General features: G+C 40.0%; 1 protein-coding gene and 1 long non-coding RNA gene across 3 annotated transcripts; both read left to right on the top strand.

The window, feature by feature from the left end:
* Positions 1–22: 22 nt before the first annotated feature.
* LOC136673924 (uncharacterized) lies at positions 23–3902 on the top strand. The gene is made up of 3 exons (XR_010795981.1): positions 23–866; positions 1346–1502; positions 3542–3902. It is a non-coding gene; the product is annotated as an uncharacterized lncRNA (long non-coding RNA).
* Positions 3903–6420: 2518 nt separating this feature from the next.
* LOC136673298 (sodium/hydrogen exchanger 2-like) lies at positions 6421–21002 on the top strand. Of its 2 annotated transcripts, XM_066648699.1 has the most exons (12): positions 6421–6662; positions 8597–9060; positions 10417–10667; positions 14290–14507; positions 14635–14831; positions 14956–15045; positions 16149–16219; positions 17315–17467; positions 17597–17693; positions 18316–18444; positions 19838–19885; positions 19995–21002. In XM_066648699.1, exons 1-11 carry the CDS (start codon positions 6446–6448, stop codon positions 19880–19882), a joined length of 1932 nt encoding a protein of 643 aa, XP_066504796.1. In that variant the 5' UTR covers positions 6421–6445; the 3' UTR covers positions 19883–19885; positions 19995–21002. The 2 variants fall into 2 exon arrangements, with proteins under 2 accessions (XP_066504796.1, XP_066504797.1); XM_066648700.1 differs by lacking the exon at positions 19995–21002 and having other exon boundaries at positions 18316–18506; positions 19838–19862.
* The last annotated feature ends 18 nt before the right edge of the window (positions 21003–21020 follow it).

A 21020-nucleotide genomic window follows, 5' to 3' on the forward strand; every position in this document is an offset into this window, starting at 1 on the left:
ACTTCGTACTTTTTCAGCCCACTTTCTATAATAGATGGTCAGGACCACCATAGAGCGGGTATTATTGGATCAGAGAGCAGTGTTGTTGGAGTTTTAAACCCTTCAGTGTGACTGCTGGCCTGAGAATAGTCCAAAACTATCTATCCAACAGTGTCCTGTGTTGTCGTTGTGTCTGGGCTAGAAGATGTTCACATGTTCAGCCAACAAGGTAGCTGTGTCTAATAGAGTGGACACTTTAAAAACACCAGAGTTATTGCTTTGTCTGTTCCACTCATGCAAACGAAACACACATATTACTTGTTCTGTGGGGGTCCTGATCATTGAAGGACAGGATAAAAGTGAGCAAACAAAACACGCAGAGCAACAGATGTACTAAAGTCTGTACGTGGAATTACAAAGTGCTCTTGTGTGGTCAGTGGAGCTGAGAGAATGGAGTAGAAACAAAGTTTTAGTGCAGTCTCCCTATAAACCTAGTGTACTGTTTTTTTTGTAGTGAAACTTGAATCTTCGCTGTAAAATCCTTTAGGATTTTTGTTAACAATGTTGCAAAAGGTTATGCAGTCACACTTTCTCTAAAGCAAACTCAGTTAAGATCTCGGTGTCCGGAAAATTAGGGATCTACTCATTTCGTAAGCTGGACCACAGCAGTTTCTATTTCGCCTTAAACAGTGACCTCTGGCACTCGTGCTTCTGAGCCTCGGTTCCTGTTCCATTTCAGACAGCAGAGGATTATAAATATGTGGAAGAATCTATTATTGTCCTCTGTTATCGTGGTTTTGAGAAAGAGGTAACTGAAGACCTTATCAATATCACTGGATAAATCTACACATCTGGAGACTATACCCTTTTACAAATCCATGAACCTGGTAAGTGGCTTTCTGATGCAATCTTGTGCAATCGATGTCCAGACTGGGTTGTTGTATAAAAGCCTCGTTTCAAATCACATTACTTTTTAGGAATTTATATGACAAGGTATTAATAAATAGTACAGTTTATAAATACCATTCTGTGGCTTAATTTGCTTTTTATTATAATTTTAAATAATTATACTCTACTTCCTCTGTTACTCTATTTCCACTGCCATGATCAGAGCAGTACAACAAAAATATAATTGGCTGCTTCCAAAATGATTCCACAGAAAATATGCTTATTATTCTGAATCCAACTCAATCAGTAATGGATTTTGTCTTTTAAATACATTCTGAGACATTACATAGTACTGTACGTCATTAATACTAGTACATTTTCAAAGCAAACATAGCAGACTTTAATTCCTGGGTCAGTCTGACAGCTTTGAAGAAAATGATGTTGCTGCAGTTAAACTATGGTGCTGTTGTATCTCAAGTTTTGAACAGACATGCTGGGAGAAAGCTTCATTCATTTACTGAAGTATAAACAAGAGGACCCTCACTCACCACACATCAACCCAGCACCCCTAAACAAAGTGTTCACCCCTCCTGCCGACCATTGTCCTGAAGCCTTCACTGTCTCCAACATGAAAGGTAGGCTCTAGATGAAAAAAAGATTCTAGTCAAATTAGGCATTCCTAAATTTAATTAGAAAATTACACCTTCTCCAAAGGCCTCCAAAACTGTTTAATACTGAATAGCATTTTTGAGCAACTTACAGCCAAATACCGAAATTGGTAAAACTGGAGTTTGAGTATATTTTTAAATAATAAACAGAAAAATCATGACTTTGAACTTTGGAAATCTTTTTGGAAAAATACTTTGGCAGATGTTTTTTTTTTTTAAAAAAACTGAGAAGTGTGTAAGAAGTTAAAAATAAAAAGACAGAACAGTAATTCTGATATGATAAAAATCACAAATTTTATACAATACTTAGTTGTTGAGGCTCCTCTCTCTCTCTCTCTCTCTCTCTCTCTCTCTCTCTATATATATATATATATATATATATATATACACACACACACACACACACACACACACAGGGGTTGGACAATGAAACTGAAACACCTGTCATTTTAGTGTGGGAGGTTTCATGGTTAAATTGGAGCAGCCTGGTGACCAATCTTCATTAACTGCACATTACACCAGTAAGAGCAGAGTGTGAAGGTTCAATTAGCAGAGGGTAAGAGCACAGTTTTGCTCAAAATATTGCAATGCACACAACATTATGGGTGACATACAAGAGTTCAAAAGAGGACAAATTATTGGTGCACGTCTTGCTAGCGCATCTGTGACCAAGACAGTCTTTGTGATCTATCAAGAGCCACGGTATCCAGGGTAACGTCAGCATAACAGCAAGAAGGACGAAACACATCCAACAGGATTAACTGTGGACGCAAGAGGAAGCTGTCTGAAAGGGATGTTCGGGTGCTGACCCGGATTGTATCCAAAAACCATAAAACCACGGCTGCCCAAATCACGGCAGAATTAAATGTGCACCTCAACTCTCCTGTTTCCACCAGAACTGTCCGTCGGGAGCTCCACAGGGTCAATACACACGCCTGGGCTGCTATAGCCACACCTTTGGTCACTCACGCCAACGCCAAACGTTGGTTTCAATGGTGCAAGGAGCGGAAATCTTGGGCTGTGGACAATGTGAAACATGTATTGTTCTCTGATGAGTCCACATTTACTGTTTTCCCCACATCTGGGAGAGTTACAGTGTGGAGAAGCCCCAAAGAAGCGTACCACCCAGACTGTTGCATGCCCAGAGTGAAAAATGGGGGTGGATCAGTGATGGTTTGGGCTGCCATATCATGGCATTCCCTTGGCCCAATACTTGTGTTAGACCGGCGCGTCACTGCCAAGGACTACCAAACCATTCTGGAGGACCATGTGCATCCAATGGTTTAAATATTGTGTCCTGAAGGCGGTGCCGTGTATCAGGACGACAATGCACCAATACACACAGCAAGACTGGTGAAAGATTGGTTTAATGAACATGAAAGTGAAGTTGAACATCTCCCATGGCCTGCACAGTCACCAGATCTAAATATTATTGAGCCACTTTGGGGTGTTTTGGAGGAGAGAGTCAGGAAACGTTTTCCTCCACCAGCATCACGTAGAGACCTGGCCACTATCCTGCAAGAAGAATGGTTTCAAATCCCTCTGACCACTGTGCAGGACTTGTGTATGTCATTCCCAAGATGAACTGACGCTGTATTGGCCGCAAAAGGAGGCCCTACACCGTACTAATAAATTAATGTTTCAGTTTCATTGTCCAACCCCTGTATATATATATATGCTGAAAAATTAGGAAATTGTACTTAAAGGAACAACAGGTAATGTTTTCTCTCTCTCTCCAGGGCTCACTCTAAAATTGCAGAGTATAATTCACTTTTACAGCACTGTGCTAAAACCAATGGAAAGGTGTGAGGGATGGGTTTTTTCTTACCCTCCTCAAATACATAATGCAGTTTTTGCAGTATTGAGCCCGGAATGAAGCTGTAATTTTAAGGTAAAATATTACCTAGTGTTCCTTTAAATGCTGCTTTCATTGCAATTCAGTGAGTATAATGTTGACTCATTTTTGCCCAGTACTGTACATTTTCATAACATTCTGTAATTTACAGACATCCCAGCACCTGTGGAGCAAGCACCTTTACAAGTAAAGCATGTGGATGTGCATCAGAAATCAGAAAAGTCAGGATCCATGGCTCCTTACTCCACCCCTGACACCTATTTTTCCAGATATTATGTAAGTCCGAAACGTTTGGAGACCAGCAATGCTCAGAATATCCCTGAAATGCAAATGAGGAGCCTCTATGAAAGCCAAGAGTTTCACACTGACCCTGTGAATCTTCAGGATTGGCAGACATCGCACATGGACGAGTCAATCCCCCAGCAGCTTCAGTTAATTCCCCAGCAACAGGCCACTCTCCCTGATGACGGTTACCTTGTGATGGACAGCAGCATTGTGATGAACGGAGAGCCGCCCACTAACTCCATGATCAATGGCTATCTGGACAGAAAGCTGCAGGAAGTGTACAGTCAGTACATGCAAGAGAGGCTGGCCTGCCCTGGGTCATCTCCAGGCTGCAGCCTTCTACCTCTCCTTCCTCAGCCCAGCCTCTTACAGCTCGATCAGCAAGTCCTCCTGGGTTCAAGCCCTGAGGTCAGACCAAGCCCCACCCTCACTACTAGTGGCCAGGGCCACCACAGCCAGAAAGTCAGCTCCACATTCAGCTCTCCAGTCCTCCGCATCTCCAACATAGAGCAGTCCAGAAGACCTGGACACTCGGACAATCTTTGAAAAGGGCTTAAAGACAGAACTATCATTAGTGACACCCATTGCCAGAAATGTACATGTAAATAAACTGAAAGTACATAATCTGTTTGTAGCTGTTGCAGTGGTACAGTCCAAGCATTATTTTATATACATTACCTTATATTGAAGCACTTTACTGAATTATTTTGAAGAATGTTATCATTATATTAGCACCTGTTATTATCCATTTTTATGTGTGTGTGTTTGTCCACACAGAACACATACATTACAGTTGAGCAGAGGCAGTGTACACAACAGAGTGTATGTAAATGCTCATTTCTGCACACCTATTGGGATGTTCACCTATGCTAGGTATAGGTATATATATATATAGGTGGAAAAAATGACAGTACACCTATGTATTGCATTCATTCATTCATTATCTGTAACCCTTATCCAATTCAGGGTCGCGGTGGGTCCAGAGCCTACCTGGAATCATTGGGAGCAAGGCAGGAATACACCCTGGAGGGGGCGCCAGTCCTTCACAGGGCAACACAGACACACACACACATTCACTCACACATTCACACCTATGGACACTTTTGAGTTGCCAATCCACCTACCAACGTGTGTTTTTGGACTGTGGGAGGAAACCGGAGCACCCGGAGGAAACCCACACAGACACAGGGAGAACACACCAACTCCTTACAGACAGTCACCCGGAGGAAACCCATGCAGACACAGGGAGAACCAATCCCTATATATTGCATGTAGAATAAAATTTCATGTCAAATTAATGCAGAACAACTTAACAGCGATGATTTTTTTTTTAAATATTATATTAACACACACCAGGTAGTTTTTCTTTTACTTTGAAATTATAGCTTCCAAATTAATGTGATGCTTTATTGTCTTGGCTACTCCAGGATTCACACAGCAAGAACTGCATTATATTATGCTGCTTTTCCACTGCATGGTACTGAAATGACTTGGCTCAACTCTACTGCTTTTTTGCTTTTCCATTAGGCACATTTGGGTACTTTCTTAGTCCCTGCTCATTTGTGGTTCCAAGCGAGCTGAGTAGGGACTAAAACCTGACATGGCAATCTTTCAGAGTGCTGATTGCCCTGAGAGACTAGTCAGTCATGACAAAATGCAGACCTCCAGCACAAACTAGCTGTTTGTAAAATCTCCAAGCTTCAGTAGCGATCACATTTGTTTTATTTGACTCACAATGGCAGCTGTATTTTTGGGCAGCTCTCAATGTGGTGGTTTTCAAAGCCCCGGGTTCCCATTACAGATGATGTTTTAAAATATCACCGGCTACATTTTGTGGGGAGCTATGCTAGTGGAAAAGCCACCTGGAACCAGGGAACAAAAAGCATGTAGAACGTGCCGAGCCAAGTAGGTACCGTGCAATGGAAACACACAACACTTTTGGAGGAGGGTAGGAAACTAACCCCCCATCTCCCCTTCCCTCTTGATTTTAACGCTGTATGAATTAAATTGCAATTGTAGGGGTAGCCCAGAAGCAAAAACACCCCATCTTACCTAGTGTTCCTTTAAATCACAACACAGGTTACCCACACCGAGAACACTTTAGACCACCAAACTCCCTCTGTGTCAACTCAGAACTAAATTATGCCTCATTTCCAACGTATAAATGGGTCACCATTTCATGTTATGAAGCGTTCTTTGTGTGTGGTTGCTTGTTTATAATAACAATAACATTTAATCTAATCTATTATCTATTGTCTATTATCTATTTTACTTAAAAAGTTTAAATAAATGAGAAATTTTTCATGTAACATTTAAAAACTAGTCTTCTTTTTGTAGAATATGCAGCAAAAATGTTAATCTTTCGTCTGCCACCTGCTGCTATATTTTGGTACTGTACTTTCAACAGTGCAATTACACCAAATAATAAAATTTCCACAATCAGCTTGTCTTTTATTGTTGCTATTTTCTCTGAGGATGGCAAAACTTTCTTGCAGTTTAATGGATCAGATCGAAGTCTTATTGTATATTTTTTAACAGTCTTTTCTATCTAGGTCTTTTTGACGTGCCTGCCCCTTAAAAGTCCCTTACAGCTGATTGTGTTCCACTGCTAGCTCAGGGATTCCTGTGCACATTAGTGGCTGAGTGCATCCATTAGCAGTGAAGCGAGGCAGGGTGGGGTGTGGTAGAGCGGAAGGATAGACAGACACACACGCACACAAATACACATGCCCCATCCCACTATTCATCACTCCCCTGGCCAGGCACCAGCATGCCCAAATTTTGGATCCCCTTCACAGTGACTTACATCCACTTTCTCTTATTACTGCTGGACACTTCTTCTGCTCTTACTCCAAGCCCTATCCCTCCACCTCCATCTACGACCCATGGCAACTACAGTCTCAGACTCTTCAGTGTGGACTACCACCATGTGCAAGCCCCCTTTGAGATCGTGCTGTGGATCATGCTGGCATCACTGGCTAAACTAGGTGAGAATTGCCAATCAAAAATATTTCGTAACAGATATGGCCTGTTAGAAAAAGCATACATTCTGAGCTTTATTTAATATTACTGTATCAATAATGCCATAACTCACTTGATCCACTTGAGTTTTGTCAATGGATGCCTTCTTTGATAAGGTGTGTACAATATTGTTGGTCACAAAACACTATTTTACAATGCTTTACCGAATCTGAAGGGATACATACATGTCATCTCAAAGTAGTTCCTAATATCTGAACAGTGAAGTTAGTTCATTTCTCATGCATGTGTTGCTATCTTAAAGTCTTGCGATGATTTGGTCTTAAGCACATCTTCCATCTACTTAAAGGAACACTAAATATTATCTTTACTTTAAAATGACAGCTTCAAAATCAGTGTGATGTTTAACTAACATTTAATAGTGAAAACAGAGCCTCTGTGAGCTCAGCACTGCAGAAGCTACACTATGCCACTATTGGAGAAGGGTAGAAAACACTCACTTTCTACTTCTTATATTTGCATACCACATATCAGGATGCACTTTTGAACGGAGACATGTACATTTTCAAGTAATTCATTTTATTTTGTACTAAATGGAGGCGGCACGGTGGCGCAGCAGGTAGTGTCGCAGTCACACAGCTCCAGGGACCTGGAGGTTGTGGGTTCGATTCCTGCTCCGGGTGACTGTCTGTGAGGAGCTGGTGTGTTCTCCCTGTGTCTGCGTGGGTTTCCTCCGGGTGCTCTGGTTTCCTCCCACAGTCCAAAAACACACGTTGGTAGGTGGATTGGCGACTCAAAAGTGTCCGTGAGTGTGTGTGTGTGTGTGTCTGTGTTGCCCTGTGAAGGACTGGCGCCCCCTCCAGGGTGTATTCCTGCCTTACGCCCAATGATTCCAGGTATGCTCTGGACCCACCGCAACCCTGAACTGGATAAGGGTTACAGATAATGAATGAATGAATGTACTAAATGTTGTATAATTCGCCCTGGAAAATGCTAAAATAAAATCCACACATGAATGCATTTGGTTTGCAAAGGAATGTGAAAAAAGTGACTTTCCATTGATATTTTAAGCCTTATTCAAAAATTAGTCAAGATTTTCAGATGCCATTATAGATATCATTCTTATATCAGCCATTTAACCAATTGAAATGGACATGATGTTTTGGCAGAAACATGTTTTTCTTTTCATTTGCGTCTTTATAAAACAGAAAGAGAAGGTAAAGCAAAAGAGTTGCATGCAATGTTAGAAAGACTGTAATAAAAGTGTATGATCAATGTTAATGCTACAAGACGATTTCCAAATAGTTTGTCACACATCACAATCATTCAGACATTTAAGGCCCATGTGACTGACTATAACCAGTATCAACAGATGTGGCCTCAAAAACTGAACTGAGATTGAAGAAAAAGCTTATCTGAAGACAGACCTTTAAATAGTGTCATTCATTACTGTAGCCATGAAACTGTTTTCCATTTAAGAAGGCCTCACGTCTAAGAGAGAACACACAAGGTTCTGGTCACTGGTCACAGGTCAAGCAGGATAATGACTTCAACATATCTCAGAATGCACCTACGAATGCATGAGAACACAACCCTGAACCATTCTGAAGTGGCCAGCTGTTATTATCATTCAACCCCTCCAACCTCTGGCATCTCTGAGGATCTCACCCGTTCCCTCAACACTCCTTTCCAGCTGTCCACAGTCACTGAGCTCCAGCAAAGAGAGATGTCTGAAGAGAACAACAGCATCACTCTGAACATTTCTCACCTCTGCAGTTGTCTGTTACATATTATTATAGTTTCTAGTTGTTAACTTCAGAATATGGAGGTGGATGGTTTGGGATTCCCTAATGTGGTTCTTTATTTCCTGAAAGTTTGGTGTGGTGTGATTTGTTCTTAATTCATGTTTCAACATAATATGACACAATGGTATCCTCCAAAGGGTTTCACTGGTCTGGCCGGATCCCTGCTGTGGTTCCTGAGAGCTGTCTGCTCATCATGGTTGGCCTACTGGTCGGAGGGGTCATCTATGGAGTTCGCCACACTGCCCCACCAGTCCTGAGTGCTGAAGCTTTCTTCCTCTACCTGCTCCCACCGATTGTTCTTGACGCTGGCTATTTCCTACCAGGTCGACTCTTCTTTGAGAACCTGGGCACCATCCTGTGGTACGCTGTGCTGGGCACTCTCTGGAATGTTTTGGGCATTGGACTCTCGCTCTATGGGCTCTGTCAGCTTGGTGACTGGGGCCTGAAGGAGGTCAGTCTGCTCCACTTTCTGCTATTCGGGAGTCTGATCGCTGCTGTGGACCCTGTGGCAGTGCTGTCTGTCTTTGAGGAGATCCATGTCAATGAACAACTTCACATCCTTGTGTTTGGAGAATCACTGCTCAATGATGCAGTCACTGTGGTAAGAGTGGACACTTGATTTTCCAGGACTGGAGGGTTATATTTCAGATGAGGGTGAAGAATCTAAACAGTTAGATTTTAGCAGCTGTTCAACTGTTTTAAAATAACTGTTCAGCTGTTTCACTGTTCAAATCTCAACTAAACCATTCGGAATGGTCTGATGCTTCTTTCAGAAACTTGACAATAATTGCAAATAAAATAAAAGTATTTGTTTGTAAAAGTTACCTCAAAGAATTTTGTTACATGAAATCAAACAGAGCCTGAGACTGTTTTATCTTTATGTTTTGAAACATGGCTTTGTCTATGATTATGTATATTTGCATTCACAATTATTCAGCACAATTTACAGACTTTTAGCTGTTTAAACCAGACCAAACAAAACAATTTAAATAGCTCAACACAACTAATATAACAAGTGTTTTCTTCAAATACAACACAAAATGCACTTTTAATGACTACTGCAGTCTCAGAATTATTCATCCCCTGAACAGAATTCCTAAAAAGAGCACAAATTTGCCAATCACATGTTGCTCATTTCAATAGCTTCATTAGTTGCATCAGTTGTGCTAGAAATAAAAAACAAAACAAAACAACAACAAAAACAAAAACACCTGGACTGGCTAGGAGTTTATTGACTGTGATGTTTGATTGCATGTTACAAACAGGGTCAAGAGAGTAGTCCAAAAAGGGAACAGATCAATCATTTACAAAAGCAAAAATAAAGCCACTAATTGTTTTGCTAGTTAAAAATTAAAGTAACACTGGCTACAATAAATTTGACAGAAATTATCATTAGCTGTCATCAGATTCCAGACAAGGCGGGTGTTCAAACCCATGAATGACTGCAAAAGAAAATATGGCTCCAGTATGCTCATAAGTATAAGCAACAGAAATTTTTGGGATTTTTTTTTGGGACAGAAATTTGGCATAGGACTTCTAGGCCTACAGATCATCAAGGTGTCTGGAAGAGGAAGAAAGAAGCATATGCTGAAAAGAACACCCTGCATACAATGAAGCACCTACTATGCTTACAGTGAAATGCTTTGGTGGGATTTGAAGAAGGTGGCTGCAGCAGGCAAACATATGAATATTAGTGAACTAAAGGCTGTTGCCCCTGAGGAATGGGCTAAGATTCCTGACAGAAGCTGGTGTCCGGCTATGCATCACATTTGCCGCAAGTCATGACAGCAAAAAATGGTGCACTACCAAGTACTAAAAACACTTGTCAGGAAGGGGTTGAATAATTCTGAGACTGCAGTAGTCATTAAAAGTGGCATTTATGTGTCCAAATAAAATCAATCTGAGTGAGTTTAACATCTCCACGGCTGAAGTCTGAATTTCTCTCATTGCTGTGCAGGTGCTGTATAAGCTGTTCGAGTCCTTCCTCCGTATGTCCTCGGTGTCTGGTGTGGACGTGCTAACAGGGGTCTGTCAGTTTGTGCTGGTGGGCTTGGGAGGCCTGTTTGTGGGCCTGTTCTTTGGGCTTCTTGCTGCCCTTACCACTCGTTTCACGGCTCGAGCCCAGGTCATCGCCCCTCTCTTCATTTTCCTCTACAGCTACCTGTCCTACCTCACCTCAGAAATGCTTCAGTTCTCCGGCATCATGGCGTGAGTAGTTTTTTTACACACGTTTATAATCAGTGAATTCAGCTACTTTAACCTCTACTCTTTATTGACAAAGACATTCTAATATGCCAAGCTTGATCATCTCCATGAGAAAGCTTTAAATAAAAACAAGTTTTTGTCTACAAGTTTTTACAATCAGTTATAATTTATAAAAAGTACATTTCATGTTAAATGCATGAACAATTTCACTTAGTATAAACATTTCTATGCACTTGTGCAGCTATCATCAGAAAGAATGATCAGAAAGAATGATTAAAATGGCACAGGATAGCCTCTGTATATCTCAGGATATGGTTAACCAACCTCTGACTTCCTCTTATTGCATCAACAAATGTATTGCTTGAGCAAATACTATTGTTGTAGTGAGCACTATAGTTAGAGATCTCTCATTTCACTTTAAGAAGCTGGATCATACTTTACAGGAAGTGAAATACAAAGTATAAAAAAATATAAAAATAAAAGTGTTGTCATCTCACACACACACACAAATAAATGGCATGATGACCTAATGTCACAAACAACCCTAAAGAATCTCTAAGCAAGTTTATATCAGTTGTCATGATGAGTTTATGTAGGATTCTTGAAAATTTTGTTCTTGTAAAGTGTTAATTTCTGCCATTTGTTGAGAAACTTTTCAGTTCTGATCAAACGTCCCCTTATTCTTATGTTGAATGAACATAGGCCATCTGTTTTCTCATTCAATCAAGATAATGCTCTACAAATAAAAGAGCTTTAAGTTTCAGGAAATCTGGCCTTGGAAATGTCAACATCACCAATGTTTTCTTGAGAACCAACAAACCTTCACTTACATAAAAAAATACAGAAATCTAGTTTTGATCAACTGTTTCTAAACTAAGAAAACTTACTGTTATGTCCAAAGTATTAAAGCAACTAAAAGCAGTTCATTATTTCTGAATGGAAAATTGTATATTGCGGTAGAAGACAGAAGATGGCAGTGTTGTAAAATAATGTTCAAATTACTCTAAATCATTGCGTGTCAGCCTGGTGATTCAGGCCCATAGGCATTTCATTCTTGTCTTGTGAAATCACAGTTTAATAAAAAAATGTATTTCAGCAGTTTTAGGAAAGGTAAAAACACTGACTAATTCACACTGACTGCTACTTTGCAGTGCTGCCACCTTTTGGTCTACTTCTGCAGTACACATTATTAGAAATAGTGAGCAGGTGAATCTCTAAAGTGGGGCAGGAGGTCTGTTGTCGCATTTGGATATCGTTTATTCGACCCCTGTTTATTTGATTATGAGAGCACAGCTCTCTGTGTGGGTAAGACGGGCCCTTTTCTCCCTTTATCACAGTGTGTGCAGTGTTAAACAGTGAATATGTTGGCTCCTCCAGCACATTTAATTGTCCAGTGACAGTATATTATTGGCAGTTTAGAAAAGAACTGATGACTGGTCTGTCTCACTGGAAGTCCATGCTAGCCTTACAATCCCAGAGGGGTAGCATTGGGGTAGCTAGCTCAAAACTACGGAGCCCCTAAGGTGACACGGTGGGCTTATTTAGCAAGTCATGTCCACTATAAAGTATTTCGTGGCCTCAAAATACTATCTTGTAGCCTCAATATATTATTTCGTGGCCTCAAAATACTATATAGTGGCCACGACTTGCTAAATAAACCCACCATTTCACCTTAGGGGGTCCATACAAAACAAATAATAGGAGAGAAAATTTTGCATGGGTAGTAGGGTATTAAAAAAGAAATATCGAGCAGGTGATATATGTAAGTTGATATTAAGGTTTCTAAATTTCATGAGGTGAGCAGATATATTTAGTTAACAGGCACTGGAGTGGAGTACTCTTTCATGATTTTACTTCCTTATTTATTTGGGAGTTTCTTCAAGCTATATATAGAGTATGTTGTTCCCATATTCCCATATCTTAACTGAGCAAGATTTTGACACAGTAAAAATACCTCCATTTAAAGATTTGAAGTCGTAAATTTACATAAACCTTAGCCACATTTACTGAAACTCAGATTTTGATATTTTACCCTTAATACTTATTAGTATTCCTTTAAGCCATTTTGCCTTTAAACCTTTATTAATATGCTTGGAGTCAATGCTTATTTGTGCAGTCTTAGCTGCTGTCTTGAGATATTGCTTTAATATCTCTATATAATTTTCCTTTCTCGCCACCTATTTTATGAAGTGCACCAGTCCCTCCTGAACAAAGCCCCCTCACACAATAATACTGCCCTCTTCATGAATTATATAATGTTTTTCCTCCACCTTTTATCCAACAGTTCCATTATTGTTTCATAAGACTAGTTAACAGTTTCCCAAAAAGTATAATCTTTGCCCCCCAACCTTTTCATAGCAGTTTTGTAGTAGTGGATTCTTCCTTGCTGTCAATTTAGAAGATCCGAATTTTTGTGTGTGTGTGCAAAAGTGTATTCATCTGTAGAAGCCAGAACATGTCTCCTTCCTGAAAAGTATGATGGTTGCCAGATTAATGAGGTACCTTCAAGCATTCGTTAATTGCACTAGAGTATGTAACAGACTGTCAAGGACGAAAATTCTGGGCTGGGATGTCTGGGCTGAATTTGTGTTGTTTTTCCCATGATGTCAGGAAAAGAGCCATGTAGGTCTTGAATGTAATCTTAAAATACCGTCACGATTAACTCATATGACGTCAGTTAACCTATAACAAGCAGTTAAAACAATGACATTTTCATGACATCATCAGGTAGTGTCGCTATGACACAGCTCCAGGGTTCTAAGGTTGTGGCTTCAAGACCCGGTCTGGGTGACTTTCTTTGAGGAGTTTGGTGTGTTCTCCGCGTGTCCGAGTGGGTTCCTCCGGGTGCTCCACATATAGTCAATTCTATAGTATCTATACACTGAATGATCACAGGATTAGGGACACCTATCTTGTATCTACAACTCATTGTTCATTTTATCAGCTCCACTGACCGTACAGGAACACTTTGTAGTTCTACTATTACCGACTGTAGTCCACCTGTTTCTCTTGAGACTTTATTCTCATTTCAACCTGTTTTTCAATGGTCAGGATCCTCACAGGACCAACACAGATCAGGTATGATTATGATGTGGGTGGTGGATAATTCTCAGCACTGCAGTGACACTGATGCAGTTGTGGTGTTTTAGTGTGTGTTGCGCTGGTACAAGTGGATCAGACACAGCAGTGCTGCTCTGGATTTTAAACACTGTCGCTGCAGAGTTTGTGTTTGTCATCTTCTAGTCCACCAGGGGAGATGGGACGCTTCCCACAGGACACTCTTGGCTGGATTTGTCTTTTTTTTTTGGCTGATGGATTATTCTCAGTCCCACAGTGACAATGAGGGCTTTGAAAACTCTAGCAGCCCTGCTGTGTCTGATCCACTCAAACCAACACCATACACCTTAAGATCACAATCACATCAGTCTCTCAGCAGCTTTGAAAATGAACCACCACTAAAATCATACCTGCTCTGTGAATGGTCAGTGTATTAACATCTTCAAATCCATTTCATTCTAACAAGGAAGTAACTATTTTTGAAGCCTTTACATAAATATTCAGATATGTAAAAGACAAGCTACAATCCAACAGAACCATGTCTCTAAATGATCCGTGCTCCCCACAGTATTGTGACTTGTGCTGTGACTATGAAGCAGTATGTGGAGGCCAATGTCTCAGAGAAGTCCAACACCACCATCAAGTACTTCCTAAAAATGTGGAGCAGTGTGAGCGAGACCCTGATCTTCATCTTCCTCGGCGTATCCACCATCCAGGATGTCCATATGTGGAGCTGGCCTTTCATCTGCTCCACACTCTTCCTCTGTCTGCTCTGGAGGACCCTCGGTGAGCACAGATCGTAGAAATGCTTTATACTTCATGCTTCTTACTGTGCAGACAAAAACCATGACATCTGTTTAAACAGGTTTTCAAAAGTGTTACAAATTCCTCTCCTCTGTTCAACACTCCTCAGGTGTCCTTCTCCTCACCGCGGTGGTCAATAAACTTCGCCGCAATGCTGTGACCTTCCGTGACCAGTTCATCATCGCCTACGGTGGCCTACGAGGGGCTATCTGCTTCTCTTTGGTCTTCCTTACTAATGAACTCCCCAAGAAAAATCTATTTATCACCACCACCATCGTGGTCATTCTGTTTACTGTGTTTGTGCAGGTTAATAATCGCACACAAGATCTCACAAGACACAGGAAATAGATCAGCAGCTAATACGTACAAGATAAGTATCTGAGATGTCATAAGAATGAGTCTGTCAATAGGTGTCCATTATGTGCTTCAGGGTATGACCATCAAGCCCCTGGTCGAGCTTCTTGATGTAAAGAAGAAGAAGAGAGTTCTGCCCACAGTGAGTGAAGAGATACATTGCAGGGTAAGTAGGTCATTAGATCAGTGGTCAGTAGCTTTGATCCTGGAGATCTATTTTCCAGCTGAATGTAGTTCTAACCACAATCTAACCACATAGGTTTAATGTCTTGAAACAGACAAAAATCAACCAGTCAGATTAATCTAATGAGGTTATTTTCGTATCTGCCCAGTGTCTTAGAGATATAGCCATATGAGCTATCCTCATTGATTAGGTCCCCAGGAGTAGTACATAAAGGAACACAATGTAAGAATTGGTATTTTCACTCATGGACTCCCCCTACAGCCTCAGATTATAATTATAAATTTTACAGCACTGTTCTGAAACCTAAAGTTACATAACGCAGTTTCTGCAGTGCCTATAGTAGCAATGGCAGAGGCTCCGTTCTCCATATTACATGTCAATGAAACATCACAATGATTTGGAAGTCATTTTTAAGTAAAAAATATGTATATAATGTTCCTTTAAGATCTAACATTACAAGTAAGCACCAAAAAATGTAGTAACTGAAAACTGCAAACAGTAATTAGAGAATAAGATTTTACATTAAGCTTTTAAGCATTTAAGAGTAAAATTATTTATTACAGTAAAAAAAGATTGTGTTGTTGGCCAATGTACCATAGACGTAGTTCTTTCAAATGTTAGTCATTACATACAAATATGAAAATTATAATATGTCATCTTGTAGATTTTAGTTTATAAAGACGTTCGCCCTTCAGTAAAGCCACAAAGAATACCATAGGTTAATGTCACACTTGGCAGTTCCTCATTGCTTATACTAAAGTTCAAACTCCCATTTACAAAATGACCAGTCTCCTTGGTTGCCAGTATTATTGTCTGAGGAAAAATTTGTAAAGTAAAAGATCATTTCACACAAACAAAGGATGTTTATCATGCAATTGATATTTAGAAAAATATAAATTAAGCTACTTGCATATATTAATTACATTGAAAAAAATCATTTTAAGGTTTTTTCCTTCTCCTGTAAATACACATGCACAAACACACGCACACGCACACGCACATGCACACAGTATACATAGTGGGAACTGGCATTTAAACCATAGCATGTTTCGACCTGATTCACACTGACATCATTCTTTTCACAGCTCTTGGACCACTTGTTGTCAGGGATTGAAGATGTTGTTGGCTATTGGGGTCAGCACTACTGGAAAGACAAGTATTATCTCTTATGTACTCCTTAATTTGCTTGACAGAGCTGGACCTGTAATTAGGTATAATGCTGTTTGGTTCTGTATGAAACTATTTATGTGATTGGCATGTTTATATCATGGTGCATCTGTATATTTTTGCTGCATATGTACAAAGCCATCAGTAGGGGGCAGTGTAGGTCTTTACACTGGGACATATTGTTCTAACAGGTTTATTGTTTTGTGAATCTCAAAATCAAATGGACGTTAATACACCCAGATCAGCAATAACATAAAAGCCATCTCATTGTATTCATATTAATTGTCCATTTTATCAGCTTCACTGACCGTATGCACCGATCAACTATAACTTTATCACCACTTCCTTTCTACATTCAACACTCTACACTCACTGTCTGTTCACCCTGCCCCATACAGGAACACTTTTAGCTCTACAATTACACTGTAGTCAACCTGTTGCTCTGCATTCTTTGTTTACCCCTTTTCATGTTCAGGGCACCCATAAACCGCCCCAGAGCAGGTATGGTTTTGGGTGATGGATCATTCTCAGCACTGCAGTGACATTGATGTGGAGGTGGTGTTTGAGTGGATTGGACACAGCAGTGCTGCTGGAGTTTTAAACTGAGAATAGTCCTCCATAAAATATTCTTGCGAAAAGCATGACATAGTCGCATAATGTGCAAGAAAGAGAAATCAAAATTTGAGATCAATATCTTCATATAATAATAGTGTGCTGCTAGTATATAATATATTTGTAGCCCTCACAGTCGGAGTTCAGTTACTTTAATGCAGAATGCAATCAAATCCTCACAGAAATGTTCCAACATCTAATACTTAGTGCAGCAGAAGGGACATTCTCCCTATTGATACCCTTGATTTCAGAAGGAAAGTGGGATGAGTTGTCCACAAACTTTTGGCCACATTGTGTAACTTGAGTCTACGATTACTAGTGATTTTCCAAATACACCCAAAAAGTAGCCAAATATTATTGAACATGGGCCATTCTCAGCCCATCTACAGTAAAACAGCTATGGTACAGGTGGGTTTAGTGAAAAGAAAAAAAAAAGAATAAATTTGCATCAGTTTTTTTACACCATCTACAGGTTCGAACAGTTCAACACAAAGTACCTGAAGAGATTTCTGATCCGAGAAGACAAGCAACCCAAGTCCAGCATCGTGCGGCTCTACCAGGAGTTGGAACGCCGGGAACAGATGGGAGAGGATGACGAGGGCAGAAAAGAGAGATCGCCTGCAATGTGAGAAAACACACATGCAAGATGAATAATTACACTGATACAGAGACCGGTAACTGAAATAGAAGTTTATAAACGACTTCAGTCGAACAAAACCATAGGCTCCTAACTTCTGCTGCATTTTTATGACAGTGAGGAAAATCAAACACAGAGTAGACCATTACTGCCAGAGGAGATGGACAGCATAAGGAGGATTTTATCCACGAACCTGCGCAACTTCAACAATAAGGTATGGCACTGGCCTGGAGAATTTGTGTTAGAAAATAGTATCAAAATATATGTATCCATTGCAATGAAAATCCACATTTGTGAATTTGGTTTTTGGTAAACAGCCTGAAGCCTGAAATGATATCTACTGTTTAATGCCCTGTTTTTAAAATGATACAGTCACTAGATCATTCATTTTGTATTATTCAGTGTAAACATAGGATCACACTGAAAAAATGATTATCTTCACTGCTAAGTTGAAAAAGGAGGTATACTAAAAAAACAAGAAAAAAATGTTAATATAAAGGTTAAATGCAAAGTAAAAATGCACTTTACTTTTACTTTAAAAAAAAATATATATATATATAACCAAAAAGCTATTACCATGTCTTTGTCTTAACCCCATGACCCTAATGGTTTGTCTGTTGTCTAAAATTAAATTCTTCACTTTGATACGTATGTAACTGGTATTAGTTACATAACATCTACTAAATAATTACATAATAATGAGATTCAATTAAATAATAAGCCTAGGTTCACAGAGTTAAAAATCTAAGTACAAGTCTTGCATTAAATATTAAACACACATTTAGTTTTCTCAGACAGTATGCTATGTTTGTGATTATATGATTGTGTTTCTGTAGCACATTACAGCCTACAGCCGACACACACTTCACCAGGACTTCACACTCGACGCCAGCAGGAAATCACGTCTGCGGCGGCACCAGAGTCTGGGAGAGAGACACAGCTCCACGCAGACACACGTCAGCCAGGTTCAAGTTCTGACCACTCCTAGTCTACATTCTTAAAAATAAAAGAGCACTCCTTATTAAAGGTTAGTAAAACTTGGTGGTGAACTGGTAGGGTTAGGGTCTGTAGGAAATTAGGGTTAGGGTGAGTTCTCTGTGTGTCTGTATGGGATTCCTCCCACAGTTTGGTAGGTGGATTGACTATTCAAAACGGTCCATATGTGAAAGTGAGTGGATGAGTGTGACGCCCTGTCCAGGGTATGATCCTGCCTTGCGCCCAGTGATTCTGGGTAGGCATTAGACCCAACGTGATCACAAACAGAATGAATGAATACTTTGGTTTTAAGAGTTTTGCTCCTAACTTGCAGTGCATTATAGGATATGTCCATTCCCATTAACAGCACTTGATGTAACCTAACGAAGTATTGATAAAACTAAAATAAATAGACTTTGTCAAGGAGTGGTTAAGAAATGGTTTTGCCAACACACATTCATTCATTCATTATCTGTAACGTCCATTATCCAGTTCAGGGTCGCGATCCTACCTGGAATCATTGGGCGCAAGGTGAGAACACACCCTGGAGGGGGCGCCAGTCCTTCACAGGGCGACACACACTCACACTTACGGACACTTTTGAGTCGCCAAACCACCTACCAATGTGTGTTTTTGGACCGTCGGCGGAAACCCACGCGAAACACACCAAACTCCGCACAGACAGTCACCCAGAGCAGGGCTTGAACCCACAACCTCCAGGTCCCTGGAGCTGTGCGAGTGCGACATCCACCTGCTGCACCACCGTGCTGACCTGCAAACATACAAAGGATATATTTTTTATTGTTTGTATTTAATATAATATTAGTTTCTATTTCAGAACTAATACTAATTTTACTGAACAACTTTCATATCTAGATACTTTTGTACAGCATTTTATAGTATGGTCTGCCAAGATTAACAAAAAAAAATCTATTTTCTAAACTCATTGTCCATTCTATCAGCTCCAATTACCATAAATGTTTACACTGTAATTCCGTAATTAAACCTGTGAAGCACTGTAATTACTATAGTATGGCCCATCTGTATCTTATTTTGTTACCCCTTATCAACTTGTTTCTCAATGGTCGAGACACCCACAGGACCAACACAGGGCAGGTAATACTCCTGTGTCTGATCCCCTCATAGGAGTGCACAACAACACATCACCACATCAGTGTCACAGCAGTGATGGTCCTGGCCATTGATGAACAGGGTGAAAGGGGGTTAACAAAATATGCAGAGCAACAGATTATATTCTGTAATAAACAAGGTCATTTTAATCTTTAAACTGCTTAAAAATAACAAAAAAAAGGAAACTACTTACACACTGTCTCCCATGTGATGAAACATTCAATGACCATCCTGTGACTGTACTTGAATCAGTGGGAAGAAGCAGACAGCGGGGTACAGGCTTCTCCAGGTCATTAACAGGTATGTGCCCCTAAAACGTCTTTCTAATTCCTTAAACAGAAAGAGACAAAAGAAGTCTATGCATTTGCATTGACATTTAATAACGGTTGCTTTTTCCACCTGTCAACAGTGGGTCAAAACCCCAAGTCGGCTCACAAAGACCTCCAAAGTCCAGCTAAGGTCAGTCTGAATGGACCAGCCAGAATCACCTTGGATGGACCATCCAATCCTCCAGCTGCATCTCTGCAAACCCAAGTCTCCAGCACTGCTAGAATTCCAAAGAAACTCAGCTTTGCTTTTGAGAATGAAAAAGGGAAATAACTGCCCTCAGAACAGACTCTGACATATCCTCACATTAATAATGCATATGCTCTGTGGCCAAAAGTTTGTAGACACCCAGGTTTGCAATGTATCTTCTGAACTCGAGGGTAATTGATGCAGTAGCTTCCTTACTCTTCTAGAAAGGCTTTAAACTAGATACTGGGACATTGCTGTGATGATCTGATTGCATTCAGCATGCATACACATTGGTGAGGTCAGATACTGATATTGGATGATTAGTTTTAGAAGAATGCCACTTCAGAGTATGCAGTTCTAATCTTCCACAGCTTTATCCTGTGGGGATTTATACCCTTCTAGCTGACTGTTGGCATTGAGCGTGTTAACTTATTGAGCATCCTATTGAATGGACAAAGCTTGCCCATGGAGATTATATAAGCTATGTATGCAGTTACACACCAGTGTGCTTGCATCCTGTGTCTACAAACTTTAAGAAATATAGACATATAATTTTAATATATCAGCATTTAATTTATTATTAATACAATTTGAAGTTTCTTTCTTTTGGAAAACTTTGCTGAACAAATGCCTTAATCTGCTAACGGCTAATGAATCATTTTTAATTCTGCATATATCAATGCCTTTCCATATTATCATGTGCAGTAAATATTTTCTTTGGAATATTTGTGTTGCACAACTTTTCTGGCAGCCTAAATGCATTCATTATCTTACACTTAAAAGTTGCCAAAATATATACTGCATAATCAGAAAATCATTCCAAATTCTGGTCACAGATATAATTCCATCTGCAAGTCAGTTTTGCCTGTGCCTTTGGACAACATACTGTAAAGGGGTGCGATTGGGGAATAAACACATT

Source organism: Hoplias malabaricus, chromosome 17 (genome assembly GCF_029633855.1).
Source record: "Hoplias malabaricus isolate fHopMal1 chromosome 17, fHopMal1.hap1, whole genome shotgun sequence".
Taxonomy (NCBI): Eukaryota; Metazoa; Chordata; class Actinopteri; order Characiformes; family Erythrinidae; genus Hoplias; species Hoplias malabaricus.

Bases quoted from the DNA above. Each gene is read 5' to 3' on its own strand.
- LOC136673298 (XM_066648699.1), top strand. From the start codon at position 6,446: ATGCCCAAATTTTGGATCCCCTTCACAGTGACTTACATCCACTTTCTC. The intron at 9,061-10,416 runs GTAAGAGTGGAC...ATTGCTGTGCAG, and splicing joins TCAATGATGCAGTCACTGTG to GTGCTGTATAAGCTGTTCGA. The intron at 14,508-14,634 runs GTGAGCACAGAT...AACACTCCTCAG, and splicing joins TCTGCTCTGGAGGACCCTCG to GTGTCCTTCTCCTCACCGCG.